The sequence below is a fragment of the Gasterosteus aculeatus genome, chromosome 5, assembly GCF_964276395.1.
Source record: "Gasterosteus aculeatus chromosome 5, fGasAcu3.hap1.1, whole genome shotgun sequence".
NCBI classification, from domain to species: Eukaryota; Metazoa; Chordata; class Actinopteri; order Perciformes; family Gasterosteidae; genus Gasterosteus; species Gasterosteus aculeatus.
Genome location: NC_135692.1, coordinates 17,412,036 through 17,430,646, shown reverse-complemented (window position 1 = coordinate 17,430,646; position 18,611 = coordinate 17,412,036). Strand labels below are relative to the sequence as shown.

The 18,611-nt window shown below is 43.8% G+C and overlaps 3 protein-coding genes across 10 annotated transcripts in view; 1 reads left to right on the top strand and 2 right to left on the bottom strand.

Annotated features, from left to right (window-relative positions):
* Positions 1-2,219, bottom strand: part of ankrd22 (ankyrin repeat domain 22) — a 3,739-nt gene extending 1,520 nt beyond the window's left edge. The window contains 3 exon segments of the mRNA XM_040177310.2: positions 1,151-1,258; positions 1,331-1,522; positions 1,947-2,219. Coding sequence (XP_040033244.2) covers positions 1,151-1,258; positions 1,331-1,522; positions 1,947-1,967 — 321 coding nt within the window. The 5' untranslated portion in view covers positions 1,968-2,219.
* Positions 2,220-2,717: 498 nt separating this feature from the next.
* Positions 2,718-12,521, top strand: stambpl1 (STAM binding protein-like 1). Of its 7 annotated transcripts, none has more exons than XM_078102728.1 (13): positions 2,718-2,974; positions 3,487-3,720; positions 5,924-6,029; positions 6,384-6,601; positions 6,725-6,800; positions 9,336-9,431; positions 9,544-9,762; positions 9,843-9,993; positions 10,397-10,521; positions 10,597-10,734; positions 11,544-11,656; positions 11,827-11,926; positions 12,130-12,521. In XM_078102728.1, the coding sequence occupies exons 3-13, from the start codon at positions 6,000-6,002 to the stop codon at positions 12,184-12,186; spliced, it is 1,323 nt and encodes a 440-aa protein (XP_077958854.1). In that variant the 5' UTR covers positions 2,718-2,974; positions 3,487-3,720; positions 5,924-5,999; the 3' UTR covers positions 12,187-12,521. The 7 variants fall into 7 exon arrangements, with proteins under 7 accessions (XP_077958854.1, XP_077958851.1, XP_077958849.1 ...); XM_078102725.1 differs by having other exon boundaries at positions 11,827-11,942; XM_078102723.1 differs by having other exon boundaries at positions 11,827-12,294.
* acta2 (actin alpha 2, smooth muscle) lies at positions 12,511-17,195 on the bottom strand. 2 transcript variants are annotated; one of them, XM_078102732.1, is made up of 10 exons: positions 17,066-17,184; positions 15,355-15,482; positions 14,825-14,964; positions 14,523-14,651; positions 14,319-14,429; positions 14,007-14,091; positions 13,742-13,903; positions 13,477-13,668; positions 13,222-13,403; positions 12,511-13,151 (listed from the first exon to the last, which is right to left on the bottom strand). In XM_078102732.1, exons 3-10 carry the CDS (start codon positions 14,951-14,953, stop codon positions 13,008-13,010), a joined length of 1,134 nt encoding a protein of 377 aa, XP_077958858.1. In that variant the 5' UTR covers positions 14,954-14,964; positions 15,355-15,482; positions 17,066-17,184; the 3' UTR covers positions 12,511-13,007. The 2 variants fall into 2 exon arrangements, with proteins under 2 accessions (XP_077958858.1, XP_077958859.1); XM_078102733.1 differs by lacking the exon at positions 15,355-15,482 and having other exon boundaries at positions 17,066-17,195.
* Between the last annotated feature and the right edge of the window lie 1,416 nt (positions 17,196-18,611).

Sequence of the window (18,611 nt, the reverse complement as noted above, 5' to 3'; positions counted from 1 at the left end):
TACACAGTATGCGTAAGGTTATATTTGTACGTACATACAGTATGTGTAAGGTTATATTTGTACGTACACACAGTATGCGTAAGGTTATATTTGTACGTACACACAGTATGTGTAAGGTTACATTTGTACGTACATACAGTATGCGTAAGGTTATATTTGTACGTACATACAGTATGTGTAAGGTTATATTTGTACGTACATACAGTATGTGTAAGGTTATATTTGTACGTACATACAGTATGTGTAAGGTTATATTTGTACGTACATACAGTATGTGTAAGGTTATATTTGTACGTACATACAGTATGTGTAAGGTTATATTTGTACGTACACACAGTATGTGTAAGGTTATATTTGTACGTACATACAGTATGTGTAAGGTTATATTTGTACGTACATACAGTATGTGTAAGGTTACATTTGTACGTACATACAGTATGTGTAAGGTTACATTTGTACGTACACACAGTATGTGTAAGGTTATATTTGTACGTACATACAGTATGTGTAAGGTTATATTTGTACGTACATACAGTATGTGTAAGGTTACATTTGTACGTACACACAGTATGTGTAAGGTTATATTTGTACGTACACACAGTATGTGTAAGGTTATATTTGTACGTACATACAGTATGTGTAAGGTTACATTTGTACGTACACACAGTATGTGTAAGGTTATATTTGTACGTACACACAGTATGTGTAAGGTTATATTTGTACGTACACACAGTATGTGTAAGGTTATATTTGTACGTACATACAGTATGTGTAAGGTTATATTTGTACGTACATACAGTATGTGTAAGGTTATATTTGTACGTACATACAGTATGTGTAAGGTTACATTTGTACGTACATACAGTATGTGTAAGGTTATATTTGTACGTACACACAGTATGTGTAAGGTTACATTTGTACGTACACACAGTATGTGTAAGGTTACATTTGTACGTACACACAGTATGTGTAAGGTTACATTTGTACGTACACACAGTATGTGTAAGGTTATATTTGTACGTACATACAGTATGTGTAAGGTTATATTTGTACGTACACACAGTATGTGTAAGGTTATATTTGTACGTACACACAGTATGTGTAAGGTTACATTTGTACGTACACACAGTATGTGTAAGGTTATGCGTACCATGAGGAAGTAGCCCAGCAGCAGGATGGGCATCAGAATGGAGATCAGCAGATAATCCAGCAGAGAGAAGCTTCTCTTGGACAAGTAGTGAAGAGATGTCCTCTGTTTCTGAGACACAGAGACACTTAACGTTATAGTCTGCTGGGGTCGTGTCATGATGACATCATCAGCCCTGCGCACCTCATTAGGCAGGTGAACGTCCGCCCCATTGTCCAGCAGGTACCGGACCACCCTGAGGTTACCACGGCGACAGGCCGCGATCAGGGGTGTGTCCCCGTTGTGCCGGTCCTGGACATTGAGCTGGTTGGCATCTTCTCTGAGGAGGCGATAGAGGTGATGGACGTCTCCGTCATAGGCCGCCTGACAGGCCGGCTGAGGAGGAGGAGCGTGTTATAAAACCACATTGTTCAGTGGAACATCAGCTGAGACGGATTAGACATCGATCGATAGATCTGTGACGATGACGTACACATTATGAGGTTCACAATAGTTTCTAAACGCTGTTTAAAGTAATAAACTCATACACGATGATGTCATAACAGGCATTAAATGAACTCATGCATCAACAATAATTACATAGTCATCCATAGAAAGAGTACTTTGGATACTTGAAGTACTTTTTTTAATGCGGATGTACTTCTACTCGTAGTGTCACCGGTTAAAATTATAGGAGTCTCAACTGAAGCTAAACTTCAACACACACCGGAAGTGAAAAAGGAGGAAAACAGGAAATGAAAATAATTGAATTTGAAGATTAAAGATGAAAACAGCAACAATAGAGAGATGTGTTTTTTACCTCTGAGTACACGAGCCCCATGACCGCCACGAGGAAGACACCTGGACGTCCACACACTCACCGACGGGAAGAAGACACCTGGACGTCCACACACTCACCGACGGGAAGAAGACACCTGGACGTCCACACAAGGAGGAAGACTTCAGAATAAAGCTGAGTGAGGAATTCAACAGGCTCTCCCTCTTTAGTTTCATCAGGAAAATAAAATGATTGACTTTTATTTTGTCATGTTCAATGTTTAAACTTCCGCCTACTTGGTCTCAAACAAGCAGAAACACGCTGCAGGAAGCCAGAAGTTTGTCACAGCTAAAAAGAGACCTGTTACAAACAGGTTTGACATGTAAGGAACTCAGAGGAAGTTAAACCTTCTGAACAATTGTGCAATAGTTTGAAGCTTCTCTATTTATCTGTTTCTTTTAAGTGAAACCCAACTGAGATAAACAAAAGCTGGAAAATAGATGTTGTCGTGTAAAGTATCAGGGAGTGACTCTGCAGTGGTTCCCATTTTTATTGGATTAATTAAAAATTAGCATCAATTCAAAAATCCTTTTAAAAATAGTTATTTCATAAATATTCAATAAATGTAAGTTCATAAACCGATTGTTGTATTCAGTACACCAGGATGCTTTGACCCCACATGGCACATCACCTGTCAATCACTGCTGTCTTGAAAGCTGGAAACAAAGGAGTCGTGGTTGAAGTAGCAGAAGTGCTGCTAAAAACACGTCCACGAGGAGCAACCCACCCAAAACGTGTTGTTTCAGTGTTAACAGTTTAAGAAATCTCAGTCTGATGGCACAGCGCCGTGTATTACCTATTCTTTATTCAACAAAAAATGTGTTCAAAAATAATGAAACTCCAGACGGACAAAGGACATCTTTGATTGAAAAGTATTCAATAAACAACAATGTGTTGTGCTGAAGATAAAGAGGTCTCTGCAACCCACAGGCCAGAGTACTTTGAGTACATTGAGTACTTCATAGTGTCTCCTGGTCCCTGAACACTTGGAGCCTCAGACATTCATACAGGTCAGTAACGTGTGAAAGGCCGTGTCCGCGCCCCTGGACATCACAAGTCTCCTGGAGCGTTCATGTTGATTTATTAGTTATTTGGTTTTTAAGGAATATGCTGGTGCAACAGACGGTACACCGGATGGTGCGTTCAATGTAACTCGGATTTCGAATGTCTCTCGGTCAATATAAGTGGTGGTATAAGTATTACGTGCATGCACTTTGGTTGATTACATTGAATACAGTTTCAAAGTTACAGATTACCATATTATACCGTATTAGCTGTATACTTAACTAAATGCATTTTATTAATTGGTCTAATTTAAGAACCGCGTCTTTAGTTTGTTCATAATATTTCACACACTGCTTAGGGAGGAAAAATGGTGACAACCACTGCTCTAGGGTTTCATTTAGAGTAATTAAATAATACAAAAACATTAAATGAATGAGATATTGTCATTATTAATTTATTAATACATTTATCTTTTTGTCCGGAAACGCTGTTTACGTTCTGGCCCCCTCTGCCTAAGAGATGCGTTGGTGCGCATGCGCAGAGATGATCTTTGCGCTTCGCCGTGTCCGTCGTCAGTCGGTGTTTGAAGCAGCTACCGGAGCTTCCTCCCGAACCGGGACCCTTGATACCCAAACCGGGTCCCGCCTACCGGTGAGAACGGAGCCGGTGTGATCCGCGTCTCCTGCCTTCCGGCTCCACACGTGACAGCGGGATGCCGACGGCTCGTGGACACGAAACCGACAACAGAGCGGTAAATCCTGCAGAGGTTTCTGTCGTTTTCACTGGTTTCCTTATCAATAGCCATCCGATCAATACCCTGAATGCATCACGGGAGAAAACAAACAGGTCGATGATCGAGAAGCTTCTTTTACATAGTATTGAGATCAATAACTAGCAATACTAACTAAATATGTGTCTTATTTTGAAAAGTAAGTTAAATCACATCCTGTGTTAAAGTAAAATAAAACTCGACGTTGGTTTGAATATTTCATTAAGAAACGTTTATTAACTTTATTCATTTATTCATTCGTTTACTCACTAATCGTCATGAAGTCATCAAATAATTGATGAAATATACATTAAATCTGCTATATAAATAATTCCAGAAGTGATTAGATTCATTTTCACTAGTCATTAACAAAAATATTTCAGTGTTTAAACCAATTTAAAATTGTACCAATTATCGAATTCAATCCTCGTAAAATCTTTGAATGCGTCGTTATGGATTAAGAAGAGACGAGGTCAAAGGTCAGCAGCTGAATGTGGATGAGCAGGATGTTTGAGTGACAGCCGGCAGCGAGCTCAACCACTTCCTGCTCAGGCACTGCTGATCAACACGGCTCTGTATTGATCAGTAGTTCTCTCTATTGATCAGTAGTTCTCTCTATTGATCAGTAGGTTTCTGTATTGATCAGTAGTGTTCTGTATTGATTTAAACGTTGGGGTGAGCGCTCCCTACAGTCACGTGAACGTCTTATTTTTGTCCCAGATTCAACATTATACCATTTCTATTGTTCGTGGTCCTTATTTGAGACGTTAACAGGATCAATATTTAATAAAACAACCAGCTGGAGTAAGTACATTGATCCTTTTAATGCAATAAAAGTAATTCACTTTGTACTAATACATTGATAATTTGCTAGAATATATGATCAGTAGAGGGAAGAAGAAGGGGCTGAATTTGAGGGGCACTAGGACCAAGGTTAACCTTTCTGAACATTGTAGCACACCTGGGCAGAGGTGAGCCCCCCCCCCCCCACGTGAAGCTGAGTCAACAGAAACTAAGGAGAGAACCCAGTAGATCTCATCATTACATTACATGTCATTTAGCGGACGCTTTTATCCAAAGCGACGTACAATAAGTGCATTCAACCATAGGGTACAAACTCAGGAGAACAAGAAACAAGAAAGTGCAATTTCCTCAAATAAGCCAATTTACAATTTGCTATAGATGACGTTACAAGTACAATTTAAGTGCTACAATTTGTTAGTCTTTAGTGGAGGTAGAGTCTGAAGAGGTGTGTCTTTAGTTTGCGGTGGAAGATGTGAAGGCTCTCTGTGGTCCTGATGTCTTCAGAGACCTCCTTCCACCATTTAGGAGCAGGACAGCAAAGAGTGGAGATCTAGTCGAGTGTTTTGCTCTCAGTGAGGAGGAACAAGCAGTTTATCACATGCAGAGCGGAGAGTGCGGGTTGGGATGTCGGGTTGGACCAGGTCCTGGATGTAAGCTGGACCCCATCCATTCACAGCACGGTACGTGAGCACCAGTGTTTAGAACTGGATGAGCCACCGGTACCAGTGAAGAGAGCGGAGGAGTGTGGGAGAACTTAGGAAGGTTAAAGACCAGTGGAGCTGCTGCATTCTGGATGAGCTGCAGAGGCTGAATGGTGGTAGCAGGAGACCTGCAGGAGAGAGTTACAGTAGTCCAGGAGGGAGACGACAAGAGCCTGAATCAGTACCTTCTGAGTGAGAAGAGGACGTGTTCTCCTGATGTTGTAGAGCGAGTATCTACAGGATCGTGTTGTCATCAGACTGACTATGTGAGACAAAGACAGGAAAGACATGTTTCACTACTAGGACCTGGTCTCTGTGGACCCCTCTAAAGAATCAGACTCATTAATCAGACACAAGCAACTCCCTTCTGTTGTCGCGGTCTCCGATACCACAACGATGTCCTCCAGGTGGCGAGCAGCCAATGGCGTTGATGACAAATCAGAGCGAGGTCTTCTTGTCTTTGCCTCCTCCTCCTCTTCTCCTCTTTAAAGTGAATGACTCACTGGTAACAGGTTGTCGTGGTAACCATGGACCAAACCGAAGGACAAGCGTGTGACAGTTAGCTTTAGCCGTCGTGCTAACTGTTCCTCGCAGGAAGTTCTTAAAGGAACATTTTACCCAAACCTCTTTTCAAGGCTCAAATTGCTTGTTGAAGTCCTCTTTGTTTGTCTCCCCTGCAGTGAAGCATCATGGGAGTTGGCAGATGCACGAGTCGGCAGCGGGTCAATCAGATCCTGTGACACACACACACACACCATGGAACAAGGCTTCTGCTTAAATACGCTAGTGAGTGTAACTTTGACTGTTTCTATTACAATAATAGCCTTTATAGCAATTCATCTTACAGCAATATATCGCACAATAAAAAGTAGTTATCGTGACAGCGTGAGGTTTGATGAGAAGTTCCTTATCTTAACTATAACTCGCGCCTGTAGGGGGCGCAGGCATTTGAAACTTACATACAATGTATAAATACTCTTATTTGAATGAAGAATTCTTCATTTGATTAGAAATATACTGTACATATTTTCCAGATAGTCCTTTCATGCTTTTATTGTCCGTTCTCCTTATTGTTGTTTATTGTTGCTAAGCAATGCGGTCCAGTGTTTGTTAGACGGTGACCCAATGGACTTTTTGCAGAAGAAGCTGGCGGCCGAGCCTGACTACACCGACGTGTCGCTCGCGGCGGCGGAGCGGGTGCGTGCACTGGCGAAGATGGGAGGCCGCGTGGAGGTGCAGGAGGACATCGCCCCCAGGCGCTACTTCCGCTCCGGGGTGGAGATGGAGCGCATGGCGGCGGTCTACCTGGAGGAGGGTAGCCTGGAGAACGCCTATGTGCTCTACACAAAGTTCATCACGTGAAACCTTCATCCATTTATTCATTTTGCATTTATTTCTTCTTTTTCATTTATTTCTTAATTTATTTCATTTATACTGAATTATTGTTGTTTCATTTATTGACTTAAGGCATGTGTGCTCAGTCTGTTCGTAGAGAAGCTTCCTGCTCACAGAGACTACCAGCACTGCAGCCTGCCAGAGAAGCAGCTCATCATGAAGGTCATACTACTAATAGAATTGATTATTAATAGTCCCTGGACCTCTCCTAGTCTCTAGTCCACAGGCCTTTACATCTAGTCCATTGACCTTTACATCTACTCCACATACCTTTACATCTAGTCCACAGGCCTTTACATCTGGTACATTGACCTTTACATCTAGTCCACATACCTTTACATCTAGTCCACATACCTTTACATCTAGTCCATTGACCTTTACATCTACTCCACATACCTTTACATCTAGTCCACAGGCCTTTACATCTGGTACATTGACCTTTACATCTAGTCCACATACCTTTACATCTAGTCCACATACCTTTACATCTAGTCCATTGACCTTTACATCTACTCCACAGACCTTTACATCTAGTCCACAGGCCTTTACATCTGGTACATTGACCTTTACATCTAGTCCACAGACCTTTACATCTAGTCCATAGGTCTTTACATCTAGTACATTGACCTTTACATCTAGTCCACATACCTTTACATCTAGTCCATTGGTCTTTGCATCTAGTCCACAGGCCTTTACATCTAGTCCATTGACCTTTACATCTACTCCACATACCTTTACATCTAGTCCACAGGCCTTTACATCTAGTCCATTGACCTTTACATCTACTCCACAGACCTTTACATCTACTCCACATACCTTTACATCTAGTCCACAGGCCTTTACATCTGGTACATTGACCTTTACATCTAGTCCACATACCTTTACATCTACTCCACATACCTTTACATCTAGTCCATTGACCTTTACATCTACTCCACAGACCTTTACATCTAGTCCACAGACCTTTACATCTAGTCCATAGGCCTTTACATCTAGTACATTGACCTTTACATCTAGTCCACATATCTTTACATCTACTCCACATACCTTTACATCTAGTCCACAGACCTTTACATCTAGTCCATAGGCCTTTACATCTAGTCCACAGGCCTTTACATCTAGTCCATTGACCTTTACATCTACTCCACAGACCTTTACATCTACTCCACATACATTTACATCTAGTCCACAGGCCTTTACATCTGGTACATTGACCTTTACATCTAGTCCACATACCTTTACATCTACTCCACATACCTTTACATCTAGTCCATTGACCTTTACATCTACTCCACAGACCTTTACATCTAGTCCACAGACCTTTACATCTAGTCCATAGGCCTTTACATCTAGTACATTGACCTTTACATCTAGTCCACATACCTTTACATCTACTCCACATACCTTTACATCTAGTCCACAGACCTTTACATCTAGTCCATAGGCCTTTACATCTAGTCCATAGGCCTTTACATCTAGTCCATTGACCTTTACATCTACTCCACATACCTTTACATCTAGTCCATAGACATTTACATCTAGTCCACAGACCTTTACATCTAGGCCACAGACCTTTACATCTAGGCCACAGACCTTTACATCTAGTCCACATACCTTTACATCTAGTCCACTGACCTTTACATCTACTCCACCTACCTTTACATCTAGTCCACAGGCCTTTACATCTAGTCCATTGACCTTTACATCTACTCCACAGACCTTTACATCTACTCCACATACCTTTACATCTAGTCCACAGGCCTTTACATCTGGTACATTGACCTTTACATCTAGTCCACATACCTTTACATCTACTCCACATACCTTTACATCTAGTCCATTGACCTTTACATCTACTCCACAGACCTTTACATCTAGTCCACAGACCTTTACATCTAGTCCATAGGCCTTTACATCTAGTACATTGACCTTTACATCTAGTCCACATATCTTTACATCTACTCCACATACCTTTACATCTAGTCCACAGACCTTTACATCTAGTCCATAGGCCTTTACATCTAGTCCACAGGCCTTTACATCTAGTCCATTGACCTTTACATCTACTCCACAGACCTTTACATCTACTCCACATACCTTTACATCTAGTCCACAGGCCTTTACATCTGGTACATTGACCTTTACATCTAGTCCACATACCTTTACATCTACTCCACATACCTTTACATCTAGTCCATTGACCTTTACATCTACTCCACAGACCTTTACATCTAGTCCACAGACCTTTACATCTAGTCCATAGGCCTTTACATCTAGTACATTGACCTTTACATCTAGTCCACATACCTTTACATCTACTCCACATACCTTTACATCTAGTCCACAGACCTTTACATCTAGTCCACAGGCCTTTACATCTAGTCCATAGGCCTTTACATCTAGTCCATTGACCTTTACATCTACTCCACATACCTTTACATCTAGTCCATAGACCTTTACATCTAGGCCACAGACCTTTACATCTAGGCCACAGACCTTTACATCTAGTCCACATACCTTTACATCTAGTCCACTGACCTTTACATCTACTCCACCTACCTTTACATCTAGTCCATAGACCTTTACATCTAGTCCACAGACCTTTACATCTGGTCATTTACTTGCTGTCTAGTAGCAGGACCAATGCTATTAACACCATAATTATCTGTATTTATGTTCCTTCTTATTTCTCAATAGAAACTTCAAGAAGTGGCATTTCCTCGTAAAGACGATTTGAAGAAACGTCTTCAGGAGAAATACAGCAGGGAACACACGGAGTACCTTAGAGCCCAGGTAGGATGTCGTCCAATCAGATTGCATAGTACTTGAACCTAAATCTGATTGAATGTTTGTTTGAAGCGTTTATTTCTGTCTATTTCTGGCATGTGACTTCCTGTGTCCTCAGAGCCAGGCGTCGGTGGAGGTGGACATAAGCAGTCAGCAGATGCAGCGTCTGTCCTTATTGAGCGAGGACAGGAGGCGCTGCCTGCTATTGGAAGAGGAGCGGCAGCGTGTCGCCGCCCTGCGACGCATGCAGATCGAATCTGAGCAGTTCCGCTACTTCGAGGACCAGCTGAGGCGTCAGGATCTGGCCAATAGGAAAGCGGAGGAGGAGCAGCGTAAGGTAATGGATTACACAACCCTGTGGTACTAAGGCCACGTATCAATGGTACTCGTAGTATTTCTGACCTACTCGTCCTTCAGGTCGATATCAAAGGGCCTGAGGTGATGGATGGCTATTGTCTTTCCCGGCAGCCAATCAGAGACCGCGAACAATCTCAGGGGGCGGACCTCAACAGTATGAGACTGCCAGTGTCCATCAGCCACCCAGCTGCCACGTTGGCCGGCGTACACAGTGAGTAACCTGTGTGTGTGTGTGTGTGTGTGTGTGTGTGTGTGTGTGTGTGTGTGTCTCTTTGCTGTCCTGCTCCTAAATGGTGGAAGGAGGTCTCTGAAGACATCAGGACCACAGAGAGCCTTCACATCTTCAGACTATAGACACACCTCTTCAGACTCTACCTCCACTAACACACTAACTAACTGGAGCACTTACATTGGACTTATAATGGTTCTTATCTACAGCAAGTTGTACATCGGCTTATTTGATCAAATTGCACTTTCTTGTTTCTTGTTCTTCTGAGTTTGTGTCCTTATGGTTGAAATGTTCTTATTGTAAGTCGCTTTGGATAAAAGCGTCAGATACATGATGATGATGTGTGTGTGTGTGTGTGTGTGTGTGTGTGTGTGTGTGTGTGTAGCTCAGAGGGTGGAGGGCCTGAGGCGGGTGGTGATTCCCAGCAATCTGACGTATCGTTTTCTACTGCTGGCCGACTCCAACACGGCCAGAGGGATAGAAACCTGTGGAGTCCTCTGTGGACGACTGGTGAGGCGGCTTGTGTTCTTTACAGGTAATCCATCTCACCTGAGCTCCTCACCAAGGCCGCCGTCTCTCCCTCAGACCCACAACGAGTTCATGTTGACTCACGTCGTCGTCCCCAAACAGTCGGCAGGTCCGGATTTCTGCGACATGGAGAACGTGGAGGAACTGTTCAGTTTCCAGGACCAACAGAGCCTGCTGACGCTGGGCTGGATACATGTAGGACTCCTTATGCTCCACGACACACGCTAAAGACATGTTTAACACACGTTAAAGACACTTAAAACACGCTTGTAATACTAACAAATGAATGGGGATTGTAACCGCTAAAAGGGGTGCAAAGTTTTGTTTGTGACGAGTACAATATTAGTAGTTGGATTTTGCTCCAGTTTGGACCCTATTGGGGGAAGCTTTAAACACAGGGATGAACAGGTTTAAACACACGCTAATACATATTAAACACACGCTAAAGACACATTAAACACATGCTAGATGGCTAGCTGCTCTGTCATTCCACCCTGGTCTTCAGACTGAGCAGCTGACTAAACTGTCTTGATTAGCAGACTTCTTCTCAGTTGTCATGGAGATGCAGATGGACTCTCATCTCCATGACAACTGAGTAACCGACATTGAAAGCCTGACAACTTTTAACGAAGGGAACCCTGTGTGGCATTTATTTTAACCTTAAAAGGTGACTTAACTTATCACAAATCACAGAACATAACATGCCTGTGTTGTTATGTATTCTTACCAGATAACATAGTGTGTGTGTGTGTGTGTGTGTGTGTGTGTGTGTGTGTGTCAGGGGTCCCCATAGCATAGTATAAACCATTAGTCACACAGAGAAACATAACGTTTGTATGATCCAAAATCACCATGGCAACAGTGCCAGTGATTAAGCAGCAGAGGAGGGGGGACATGTCCTACCCTGTGCTGCAGTAGTGGTCGGTGTCCTCAGAGGAAATTTGGAGCCGTGTCCTCACTGTTGTCTGTGTTGTTCGGTGACCTTTGACATCTGAACTGTTCAGACTCATCCGACTCAGACGGCCTTCCTCTCCAGCGTTGACCTTCACACTCACTGCTCTTATCAGCTGATGCTCCCTGAGGCCATCGCCATCGTGTGTGCTCCTAAACACAACGAGTAGGTACACACACACACACACACACACACATGCGTGAAGATTAGTTCTTTAATCTCAGTAAATAGTTTATTTAAGTGGGTTAATATTTGCTATAGCTATTTCAATCACTAACAGACCAATCAATCTGCATTAGGGGGACCTCTAACCTTTGACCCCCCCTCCCCTCTAGTGCTGGTGTGTTCAGGTTAACCGGTTCCGGAATGTCGGAGGTTTCTGTCTGCAGACTGAAAGGTTTCCATCCTCACTCCAAGGAGCCTCCTCTCTTCAGTGTGAGAAGCCTCTTCTGTAATTGGACCAGAGACACAACACCCCCAGACCTCGGCCAATCACAGCCTGGGACAACTCTGTCTGAACGCCCCACACCTGTTTTAGTCTTTGAACGCCCCACGCTCATTTTAGTCCGTAAACGCCCCTTTAAATGTTGGACTGTTCCTTTAAGGATTTGAACGTTGTCTCTCTGTTGTCCTCTCAGGTGTGCAAACACGTGGTTTTGAAGGACTCAAAGATCAGCCTGCTGGACCTCAGGTGACAGACAGGAGGCGCCATGATGAGGAAACTGAACGGTGTATGTGTCAGTTTGTTTTACTGTTTTTATAAACTGACTTGTTTTTGCTAATAAAACATTGCTTGCTGCTGAGTTTTCAGACCATATATATGATTTTATTAAAGTCTTTTTTTGTCTCTTAAAACTTCCTGATTTCCTTCAGATGAAAGAAGTGGTGGATGAAGTTTAGTGATGAATATAGTTGTGAGGGTTGAAGGATAGAGATGGAGGAGATCTTTGAAGAAGTTGTCGTAGTAGTTGACGTGTCCGAAGAACACTTTGTATTTGAGTAAATAAAAAGAACCAATCTGAAAGTAAAATGAGAGCTCTTTATTTTCTTCAATCGTCTGTCACTTCCATGTTGTTGACGTCACATCACACACTTCACTTCTCTACAGACAACACCATGTTCAGGAGCCACGCCTCCTGTTCCCCAGCCGTGACATCATCATTACACCGTGAATGTGCTGTATAGCGATGGAAGACATTCAAGCTTAATTCATGACAAATAAAAACACTCTTTTTGACAACAAACATGGAAGGGGGCGGGGCCACGGGCTGAGCAAGGTGAGGTCAAGCAGCACATTCACAGTTTTACAGTGAGCACAGGAGGAGGATGTTTGAGCTGAAACTGCAGGTAAAGATGACATCCCTTTCCTTTAGCGAAGTCATAATCATTTTTTTTTTTTGCATTTTCCTAATTATGAAAAATCGCCGTCCTCCTGCCCGGATGTTTGAGGGCTCTGATCTTGGACCTGTTGCCCGGGAGGGGTGGGATAAGATGGGGGGGTGCTTGGTGGACCTCTCTAGAAGCACTTGCGGTGGACAATGGAGGGTCCGGCCTCGTCGTACTCCTGCTTGCTGATCCACATCTGCTGGAAGGTGGAGAGGGAGGCCAGGATGGAGCCGCCGATCCATACCGAGTACTTCCTCTCCGGCGGAGCAATGATCTACGGGACAGGAACAAGCTTTAGACCCTCTGGACTGGCCCGCTGGATCTGAGAGGTGTGCGTGTCTCACCTTGATCTTCATGGTGCTGGGGGCCAGAGCCGTGATCTCCTTCTGCATGCGGTCGGCGATGCCGGGGTACATGGTGGTTCCTCCGGAGAGAACATTGTTGGCGTAAAGGTCTTTACGAATGTCGATGTCACACTTCATGATGCTGTTGTAGGTCGTCTCATGGATGCCTGCCGACTCCATGCCTGCAAGACCATGGGGAGGTGAGACAGGTGGACAGACAGAGAAACAGACAGACAGGTGGACAGATAGACGGACCGATGAAAGAGGGCTGGAACAGTGTCTCTGGGCAGCGGAACCTCTCGTTGCCGATGGTGATGACCTGTCCATCCGGCAGCTCGTAGCTCTTCTCCAGAGACGACGAAGTTGCAGCCGTTCCCATCTCGTTCTCGAAGTCCAGAGCCACGTAGCACAGCTTCTCCTTGATGTCCCGGACAATCTCCCTCTCCGCTGCAAAGACAGCGACAGCGGGTCAGATGCGTTACTATGGAGACACAGACCAGCCAGACCAGTAGTAACGTACCCGTGGTGACGAAGCTGTAGCCGCGCTCCGTCAGGATCTTCATGAGGTAGTCGGTGAGGTCGCGACCTGCCAGGTCCAAACGCATGATGGCGTGGGGGAGGGCGTAACCCTCGTAGATCGGAACGTTGTGGGTCACACCGTCCCCAGAGTCCAGCACGATGCCTGGACAGACAGACGGCCAGAGAGAGACAGACAGGTCAGTGTGTTTCTAGCAGCATGTGATGTCACACTGATGAGGTCATCAGGAAGAAGAGTGTGGTCCAACCTGTGGTGCGTCCGGAGGCGTACAGAGACAGGACGGCCTGGATGGCCACGTACATGGCCGGGACATTAAAGGTCTCGAACATGATCTGAACAAACACATTGTCGTTATTGTTACACGTGTATGTATTAATATGATAATTCATGATATTATGATGTACACGATTGTTTTTATTAGTAGAATTATTATTCTTATTATTTACATTATTGGTATTAATATCGTTACAGTTGCTGTCAGCTTCAGGAGGAGGGGTGTGTTGTAATTCAGTATATGTTTGTGTAGTATTAGTAGTATCACTAGGGGTATCAGTAGTACCTGGGTCATCTTCTCCCGGTTGGCTTTGGGGTTCAGAGGAGCTTCAGTCAGGAGGGTGGGATGTTCCTCTGGAGCCACTCGCAACTCGTTGTAGAACGAGTGATGCCAGATCTGATCAGAGCGATCACATGGTCAGAGGTATTGATCGGGATCAACAGTACATGTGCATCAGTGCTTTCGTATCGATAAGTGGACAGTAGAGACCTTCTCCATGTCGTCCCAGTTGGTGATGATTCCGTGTTCGATGGGATATTTCAGAGTCAGGATTCCTCTCTTACTCTGAGCCTCGTCTCCTACGTAGCTGTCCTTCTGTCCCATACCCACCATCACTCCCTGAGAGACAGGCAGGGTGGAGACAGACAGGGGGAGACATTACATGCAGGGAAGGGAGAGACATGGCTACTTCAATGTGTTTCTTGGAGTCGTCCACAGGCCTCACAGATAAACCCATCATTGTCCACTCTCTGGTGATAGCATTAGCATTAGCCTTAGCGGGTGTAGGTCACCTGGTGGCGGGGCCGGCCCACGATGGAGGGGAAGACGGCTCTGGGGGCGTCGTCTCCAGCGAAGCCGGCCTTACAGAGACCAGAACCATTATCACAGACCAGAGCGGTGCTCTCCTCATCGTCACACATGGCGGATCCGACTGGGTAGAGAGGGTTAAATGGTTAGAGGCTGCTGCTAGCTGCTGGTTACTGACTGCTGGTTATATGTTATTTGTTACTCATTGATGGTTGAGGGTTACTGGATATTGGTTATTTATTGTTAGATACTGGTTATTATTTGGTGGCTGCTCACTACTAGTTATATAGGACTGGTTACTGGTTATTTGTTAGTTGTTGCTGGATACTGGTTACTAGTTGCTGGTTATTGGCTTATTATATTGTCACTTTTCAGTGATGGGTACAAACACGGAGATAATGTCATGACGTTTACAATTACTATTTTACTTTATACTTCACTACATATATTACACAGCTCCAGTTACTTTACATGTAATTAATCCAGTAACAAATATTGATATATATATATATACCTGTATATTTGCTTGTACCAGAATATTTGCTGTAGTAGTACTACTGCTCGTCATGCTGCAGTACCAGTAAAGACCAGAGTACAGCAGACTGATCAGTGTGAAAGAAGAATGTCAAAAGCACCAAACTCCTGCAGAAGAACACAAAATACCTTCTGATGCTCCAAATCACCAAAATTGGAGTTGTGAGGTTTTCACGTGACGCCAGTGACATCACCCCCCCCCCCCCCTCCTCCCACAGTGCACCACTACTATCCTCCACTGAATGGACAAAAAGCACTCTGGGAAAACTTCCTAATTAGGGCATGAAGCTGATTCCTGACTGCGTCTGGTATTTTCTCTCCATCTCTCTCTCAGGGCCTCGCTTTCCCTGCACGCCTGTCTGTCCGTCTCCCATCCGTCTCCCATCCGTCTGTCTCTTATTTCTGTTTGTCCATCACAGTGACACAGTGAAGGTATTTAGTCATTCAATTTGGGATTCAAATATTTATCAGCAGGAGTCATACAGGAGGAAATATCTACACATATCTATGTACTTATACGTATATACATGGTTATATATACATATTTAAGTATATATGTGTGTGTGTGGTGTGTATAGATATATAGGTATATGTACATGTGTACATGTGTAAGTATAGATATATTTATTTATACCTATATACGTATACATACATCCCAGTATCTAAAGAAAATGAATCCCAGGAGTCAAACCAACAACATGTTGGTCCGTCCCTCAACACTGTCTTACTTCCTGTCTCACTTTCTCCCTCAGGAATTTAATACTCAAATACAGAAACACGCTGTTGAGTTTAAATGATTTAGAGATCAATAAATCGGTAACTAAACAATGACATCTTCAACTCAACATCCGCTTAAAGTGACGATGGAGATAATGAAGACCACAACATGTGTCTGAAAGGTATTTTCCAATTAAAGTTAGACTTCAAAATGAAATATTGAAATCTTTATTTAGGATAAATTCAATATTGAATAAGTTCAATTTGTACTACAAAGTATTTGTGTCCTGAGGAAATGGAGCTGTAGAAATGAGGTTGGTTCCTCTCAGCGTCTGCCAGTCAGATCTCAGGGCAGATAATCCACAGGAGGCCGTGAGAGCCTCAACTCTGCACCAAGGGACTAAAATCAAACGCACCTCAACACCCTCCAACCAGACCTCACTCAAATAATCCAAACCTTCCACACTCAGCGAGCGGATCTTAGAACGTCAGCTGCTCACGGAGGAGAAACTTTAAACGCTTTGTCTCTCCGCTTCAGGTTCATAAAACAACTTTTAACATCATCTGGAGAACAAAACAAACTTTAGCTCGGCAGAAAAGGAAGGAGACCTCTGCTCTACAAAAAGCCAAACTATGAGTGCTTTCTGGCATCAGCAGCCTCAACATGAGGTCCAGAGGAGGTCTTTGAGAGGAGCGGAGACCAGTTGAGATGAGTTGGGATGTTGAGGAACAGATAAGTCAATTGAACGTATTCTACCTTCGCACTGAAACGGGAGGATCAGGAGAGATGAAGCAATAGAGGAATGCAGGTCTTTACCCTACAGATATGAGATATTATAGATACAGAGATATTTAGCCAGTAACAGAATGAGGACAGAGATGAAAAGGATGGAAGAGACGCGAAGCAGAGGAGGTGAAGAAGGGTTGAAGAGGGGTGAAACCGGAGGTGGTGCAGGAGGCGATGGAGGTCTTACCGTGGTAGTGAAGGGCCTGCTGGGACGTGGGGGGGGCAGGACAGAAGTGAGAGTCTATGTTGCTGCGACCGAGTTTATCAACCCTGCACCTCCTCCACCCATCCCTCCATCCCAAACATGGCCTCGGCCTCCTCCCTCCCTCCCTCCTCCTCCCTCTCTCCCTCACTTTAGTCCTTATAGGGCAGGCCCGGGGGGAGTGGACCAATCACACGTCTTCTGCCATCATTCATTGCATTCCTTACAGAGAATGAATAATCACTTCTACAGTACAGTAAAGAAGTATGTTTCTCCAGTAAAAGTACTTGTACCTCACTACAGGGATACCCAGTTACAGTACACTGTACGGATACACTGGCGCTGTAGAAGTAGTCAAATCTGCAGTATTTAAATACAAATATTGCACACTTAGAATATTAAGAAGATCATTTCTATGTTATTAACATTCGTACTTATGAATTAACATTATTAATACATTAACGGTAAAAACTAAACTAAATAAACACTAGATACTACGTAGTACATAGTACATACCACATGCTACATACTAGATATTCGTATGACATAGTACATAGTACACGTATCACAGACATGTTTACTCTCTTCCTTCTGTCTCCAAAAGCTTTTTGAAGACTTAAGTGATCTCTGTCCATCTGTCTGTCTCTTTGTTCCTGTCTCCCTGTTTGTCTGTCTCTCCCTGTCTGGGGGTCTGTCAAACTGTCTGTCTGTCTGTCTCTCTGCCTGTCTCCCTGTTTGTCTGTCTCTCCCTGTCTGGGGGTCTGTCAAACTGTCTTCTGTCTGTCTCTCTGCCTGTCTCCCTGTTTGTCTGTCTCTCCCTGTCTGGGGGTCTGTCAAACTGTCTTCTGTCTGTCTCTCTGCCTGTCTCCCTGTTTGTCTGTCTCTCCCTGTCTGGGGGTCTGTCAAACTGTCTGTCTGTCTGTCTCTCTGCCTGTCTCCCTGTTTGTCTGTCTCTCCCTGTCTGGGGGTCTGTCAAACTGTCTGTCTGTCTGTCTCTCTGCCTGTCTCCCTGTTTGTCTGTCTCTCCCTGTCTGGGGGTCTGTCAAACTGTCTGTCTGTCTGTCTCTCTGCCTGTCTCCCTGTCTGTCTGACTCAGAGACGCTATTCCATATTATCAGTAAAAGGAATTTTTCCTTTTTTATTTGTTTAGCTGTTGAAGAAACAACAATAAATACTAAATATGAATTATTATCTAAAGGAGGCGTCTGTGAGACATTTTCACAAGGAAAGAATGTTTGGACTGATCATAGAAATAATTGCAAAAGGTTCAAGTTTATTAAGGACTATTATCCAAATATCGGCGTTCATTTTCCGTATGAATGACATTGTGATGGTTTCGTTGATTTCAGTGACCTGTTGTTTCTGTCTCACCTCCTCATATGGCAGAAACATCTTCACACGCACAGTGACATCATCCGTTTACGTGATGTAGACCATGATCCTCCTCTGCAGAGACTCCAGAGACATTAAAGGACAAATCAAGAGAGAAAGGCCATCCATCACTGAACTACACTGACTGTGTGTTTGCCAG

What these genes read in the sequence shown, in the direction of transcription:
- acta2 (XM_078102733.1), bottom strand. Translation starts at nt 14,953, where the DNA reads ATGTGTGACGATGAGGAGAGCACCGCTCTGGTCTGTGATAATGGTTCT. An exon ending in CGCCTCCGGACGCACCACAG is followed by an intron (nt 13,904 to 14,006) that starts GTTGGACCACAC and finishes CTGTCTGTCCAG; the next exon opens with GCATCGTGCTGGACTCTGGG. An exon ending in CTACAGCTTCGTCACCACGG is followed by an intron (nt 13,669 to 13,741) that starts GTACGTTACTAC and finishes CTGTCTTTGCAG; the next exon opens with CGGAGAGGGAGATTGTCCGG.
- stambpl1 (XM_078102723.1), top strand. Translation starts at nt 6,000, where the DNA reads ATGGAACAAGGCTTCTGCTTAAATACGCTA. An exon ending in CTCTACACAAAGTTCATCAC is followed by an intron (nt 6,602 to 6,724) that starts GTGAAACCTTCA and finishes ATGTGTGCTCAG; the next exon opens with TCTGTTCGTAGAGAAGCTTC. An exon ending in TGACGCTGGGCTGGATACAT is followed by an intron (nt 10,735 to 11,543) that starts GTAGGACTCCTT and finishes TGAACTGTTCAG; the next exon opens with ACTCATCCGACTCAGACGGC.